The sequence below is a fragment of the Carya illinoinensis genome, chromosome 3, assembly GCF_018687715.1.
Source record: "Carya illinoinensis cultivar Pawnee chromosome 3, C.illinoinensisPawnee_v1, whole genome shotgun sequence".
NCBI classification, from domain to species: domain Eukaryota; kingdom Viridiplantae; phylum Streptophyta; class Magnoliopsida; order Fagales; family Juglandaceae; genus Carya; species Carya illinoinensis.
This window is the reverse complement of record NC_056754.1, coordinates 16,688,918-16,694,537: the sequence shown is the minus strand read 5'-3', so window position 1 is coordinate 16,694,537 and position 5,620 is coordinate 16,688,918. Positions and strand designations below refer to the sequence as shown.

The 5,620-nt window shown below is 36.2% G+C and overlaps 1 protein-coding gene across 1 annotated transcript; it reads left to right on the top strand.

The window, feature by feature from the left end:
* The first annotated feature begins 1,214 nt into the window (after positions 1-1,214).
* Positions 1,215-5,359, top strand: LOC122303510 (probable WRKY transcription factor 13). The gene is made up of 3 exons (XM_043115320.1): positions 1,215-1,694; positions 1,821-2,051; positions 4,860-5,359. The coding sequence occupies exons 1-3, from the start codon at positions 1,393-1,395 to the stop codon at positions 5,029-5,031; spliced, it is 705 nt and encodes a 234-aa protein (XP_042971254.1). The 5' UTR covers positions 1,215-1,392; the 3' UTR covers positions 5,032-5,359.
* The last annotated feature ends 261 nt before the right edge of the window (positions 5,360-5,620 follow it).

Below are 5,620 nucleotides of genomic sequence, written 5' to 3'. Positions count from 1 at the left end.
ATATATATAAATTAAATACGCAAATGTGTATATATATAGGGTTAATATGTAGATGATCATGATCTCCCTAGCTACTCGACGGGCCCGTAAATGGCTACAATATGATGGCTGTGGTCCACATAAATTATTCACTTAGAGAAAAAACAAAAAGGTACCCAAGATTATTAAGCATAATTAAGAGATGATAACAATATAATAGGGTTGGTTTGGAATTTGAGAAACGGTGGGTGGATGTGGGGTTGGGTGAAGTACTATATAATACAGTTAAATCAGAAAAGGGAAGATGAGAGAAAGGTGAGAAGCTTTATTTTCTGCAAAAGATCAAATATATAGGGCCTCTTTCATTAATCATAATGATATCTTCACCGCCGATTCAAAGAGATGCAGAGAGATTTGCACCCAAGATTCATCATCATTACCATCTGATATTTCCTTCGGCTTGCCAAAAAGAAAACCTAGCTGGCTAGAAAATTTATTAGGATTTAAAAGAAACCCTAGCTAGAAAGTGAAAAGATATTATAATACGTATCAACATCTTTTTGGTCTCTTTAAAAAAGATTTTATGGTGAATGATAATTTCACTTGTGCATGCACTTGTATTTTTTGGATTTATCTTGTATTATTGTGCACTCATCTATTTTCGCTTTAATTCTTGGATCCGTCTAGGTAACTAGCGGAAGCACGGGTTTTCTATGCACCCATCAACGCAGATAGCTAGATGGATCTTCTCATATATAGTATGTCACCTAAACCCGCTACATATATACCGCTCTGATCCCACTTGCATTGTCGTGTTTTGTTGACCTCCTTATAAACATGACATTCCACTAAACCGTGCGACACATAGCTTTTTCATGCTTTTTCAAGTCAAAACAGTAACATCTGTAGCAGTACCATATATATATATATCACTCCAAAATCCCAAACACTAACTTCGATCGGTTGAATTCATGATCAATTCTCTGGGGTTAATAGTTAAATATTTTACACGCGTACCATCCTTTTATTTCTCTTTATTTAAAGTCTCTCCTGTTTTTCTTTTTTAATATCAAGGTAGAATCTGGTTTGGATTTCTTTTGATTCTCCGCTTATTTCTATAAGGATTAAAAAGGGTGGAAAAGAGAAAGCGAGAAGGGAAAGTGGTATTTGGATACTATCATTTTTTAGTAATTCTATAAATATATATATATATATATATTTTTTTTTTTATATATCTCTATCATGTACCTATCTAGAAGTTTGAAAGACAGATCGTGCTTTTAATCTAAACTGTTTGTTGTCCTAGATTGATTATCCTAGCTCGCCAGACCTCTCCTATAAAAGGATCCAAGCCTCTTTATGTTTGATCTTCTACACCCTTCATAGTTCATATATACAGATCTTGAAAGAGAGATGTCAACTACGTCCCAAGCCATTCTCAGCCAGGGCGGCCTCTTTGAGGATCAAGATCAGGTGCCTGCACAAATGGATTTTTTTTCTTTCGCTCCCAACTTGACCTTACCTACTTTGGGATGCCACCAGTCTCTCAAAGCCTTCAGTACCATACCTCCTTCACTTGCATCAGATGCACCTTCAAGTACTCTCAGCGGAACCCTAATCTCCTCTGCCAGTACTAAGCAAATTAGAGACGACATCACTTCGGATTTTATTGGATCCCAGCTACTTTCCTTGCATAGATCAAGCGCAAATCTCTGGTAAAGTTGCATGGGTTTTTATATTCAACCATGTAATATTGTTTCTTTACAGGAGTTCCATGCAACTCTCTCTCTCTCTCTCTCTCTAATGACTTGGTTTTTGGCTTTGTTTTAACATGATTCTAGGGCATGGGGAGATGTGGGTGATTGCTTAACCAGCAAGAGAGACGGCTGTGGAGATCTAGATGGTCATCATATAGGGGTTTCTACCTTGAAGATGAAGAAGATAAAGGCGAGGAGAAAGGTGAGAGAACCTCGGTTTTGCTTCAAGACCTTGAGCGATGTAGACGTGTTAGATGACGGTTACAAGTGGAGGAAATACGGACAGAAAGTGGTAAAGAACACCCAGCATCCCAGGTAAGAGAAATCAAGATCATTTTATTTATTTATTATTTTTTTTCCGCTATATTCACTTCTTCACGAAAAGTTTATACCACATTTGAATCATAGGCATAACTATGGAACTATGGTGTATCCCCATATCCATTCCACGTTCCCTCTTGATCTCATTATTGTTGTTGTCATAATTATGTTAAGCGCGCTTGATGCAGGAGATTAAGATGGGTGAACATGTTTTAGCAGTATGATTAATGACAAAAAAATTTAAAGCAAATGGGGTACTACTTGAAGCAGCAATCATTAGGTTAAAAGGAAACGTAATCACAGCGGAAAGACCAATAAATGAGTAGACCATAAAGATAATGGAACAGCTAGCGGTTACCTTTGAACAACACGAGATAATTTCGGGGCATATATATCACATTAATATAGATTATATATGTTTATTTATATTCATGATCAAGTGAAGTACTGAGATTGAAATTACAAAATGATGGTAAAGGGAATCAAAAGTAAAGACTATCATTTTACATGATGATCATATATCTAGATATCTGTTTATGTACGTGTAGGTGTGTACACGCTCTCAGTTCTGCAAAGAACTTTTTATTTTTTGAATAAAGTTCTGCAAAGAACTTTTTTTTTTTTTTTGAATAAAGTTCTGCAACGAACTGATCATATATATTGGCTACTTATTAATTTCCCTCGAAACTAATGATAGTACACAGTTCTTCCTGGAATACTTCTTCAATGCCTTGAAGGTGCTGCCCTGGTATTTTTTACGAAGTTTCCAGGACTTTATAAAGTATATGATGAGGTTATAAGAAAGGATTTGATATGTAAATTGAATTGCTAAATGCTAGATGTTGAGTACAGCAGCAGTACACAAATATAAACTATGCATCCGTTCTTTAAGGAATTGCTCACGAGCAATTGTACGGGGTTCCAGCTTTGATTTGTGACCCCAGTAGGAAAGATTCCAGCTTTCTTACAAAGTCAAGGATCATAATTTCTTATCAATGATTTCACTTCTGAATTGGTATGTTCTCCCAAGTCTAGTTCCCGGGAGAAAAGAGAGGCAATGCGTAATGATACATATTGCAACTCGTTTGTTTTCTGGTTCATGTTTTCTAACACTAATTATGGACCTAAGAGAAAATTGTCCAGCGTCGAGAGCTTTCCCCAGTTCGAAACGGAACCTGGGTTAGAGCTTTTACTGTTGAAGGGTCAAATATTGACCTTTAAAATCTAGCTTTTGGAGATGTTATGCTTAAAATAAAAACCTTTATTTTTTGTCTTGAATTTTGACATTCTTGCTCATACTTATAACTGTTACATGATGATCATATTTAAAAAAAAATTGTTTAAATGATTAATTTAAAAATTAAATACTTCAAAATATATCACATAGCAATATTGCGAGCGAAGTAATGAAATAAAAGATAAAAATAAAATAATGAAAAGTAACATATATTACAGCTATATGTGTGTTTAAAGCCCCGTGCTACTCTAGTAATAAGGTTGGCTTTCTCTTCCTGTCTCTTAAAATAAAGTTGATGTATTGGACTATTCGTACCAGTGAAAAGTACCTGATCTAGAACCAAGTTATCAACCCTAGCCTCATGTCCCTTATGCTGGCCGGGACGATAGGTCGGAAGTTCCGATCCTAAGCCTTCTATAAATAAAAGCTTTCTCCCCTATCTCCTCAAGTTAAAAGCTAAAAATAGATATAATAATGCTTATCTAGGAGAGAGCAGCGGATTCAAGGTGGTTTTTTATTTGAAAAATTCTTCTCATCTGTCACTATTTTTCACTCCACACCACATATCTTATAAAAAAACACTTATATAACTAATGAAAAGCACTCATATATCTTATAAAAAAACTATAAGCTTGTGGTGTGAAAATAAATAAGGGCTGATGCATAATAAATTCTTTTTTATTTGGTGAATCCATGCATGTTCCTAAAAATTACAAAATGACACACTATCTTTAATTAAGGGAGAGAGAGAGAGCCCTGAAAAATGCTTATTTTCCCAAGATATTGGCCGCCGCCCCCTCATGTATTTATCTCTGCTTCTGTTTGGTTGATTAGGTGGTAATTACAGCAAGTTAAGCTTGGAGAGATCATTTTACTTTGATTAAATCCAGATTAGAGTTAGACCAATCTAAGTTGTTGATCATTAGATTTTTTTTATGTCCTTATATATCTAGATAGTGCTACGGGAAGTCTTACAGGCATGATCTAGAGCTACATTTTATTTCGTTAGAACAAAAAAAATGTCTTTTTGATTTTGTGGCACAACTTAGTCAGACATCAGCTTAGGTATAAAACTTATTGTAGCTTTTGCCTTGGGACCAAAGTAAATGTATATTCTGGTAGATTAGAAGCTAGGATGACTAGCTATTTCAAACGATATTGTACTTATAATAATCCCTCGATCTGATGCATTCATGCACGTCTCTCATGCAATTGGAGCCGCATGAATGGAAATGATGATCCCGGCCCTTTTCCGAGTCGAGCATAAATCAAGTGCCCAGTATAGCACCATGACCAAAAAAAAAGGCTGAATGCATGCATATGCTATTGCTAGCTTACACACACACACAAATATATATATACACAATATAGCCGCTGTCAATCTGTATCCCAAACGTCATGGGCTTCGGTATCTGATTCAGTACTCTACCAGCTAATTTTACATTAAGCCAGACTTCTCTGCAACTCTGCATGTGCATGCTCACAACAAAACGTGATCTCGAGCTAAGAACAGTTATTCTAATTTAGTGACCTTTTTTTTTTTCTTGGGGTTTTCATGCATGCAGGAGCTACTATCGTTGCACACAAGATAATTGTCGCGTAAAGAAACGGGTAGAGCGATTAGCCGAGGACCCAAGGATGGTGATTACAACCTACGAAGGGAGACACGCACATTCCCCGTCACACGATATGGAAGAGTCGCAAGCCCCATCCCAGCTAAATAATTTCTTCTGGTAATTAATGAAATACATGCATGCATTGCATGCACTCTCAAGGAGTCATCAATCGTTATGTATGCTCCACTGTGCTTGTGAATGAGCATTGCTGTGCCTTTATCAAGTGTTGGAGACAATATCCGAAATAAAAGTAATGTTTGTAGAATTCCCAGGTCTGTTGGGCCCTTACTGATCCAATGCAGTATAAATAGAAACTTTCATCTCCATGGACTTGGCATGTGTTTCACGCCTCTCTCTCTCTAGATATCTATATGTATACGGATTGGAATGATCTCTAGGGTGGAAATTTATATATGTATATATACACACATGTTTGCATGGTTGGCTAATTACTATCTGAAGCAGCTGGGTACGTAGCTTGTGTAGTTAGAGAGCAAACGGGTGAACAGAAGCTACCAGTAACATGCATGGTGTTTGAAGCTGCATGCTTATGGACATGCAATTTATGTACTACAAATGCATGCATGGATGTAAAAAGGAAAATCTTTGTTCATTTTTAATTGGTTGTACCTGAAGCGTAAAAGATGTATTGTTTCTTTGTTCAGGTTTAAGCAAGCTTAAAGTACCTAAAAAATATGTAATTCATGGTT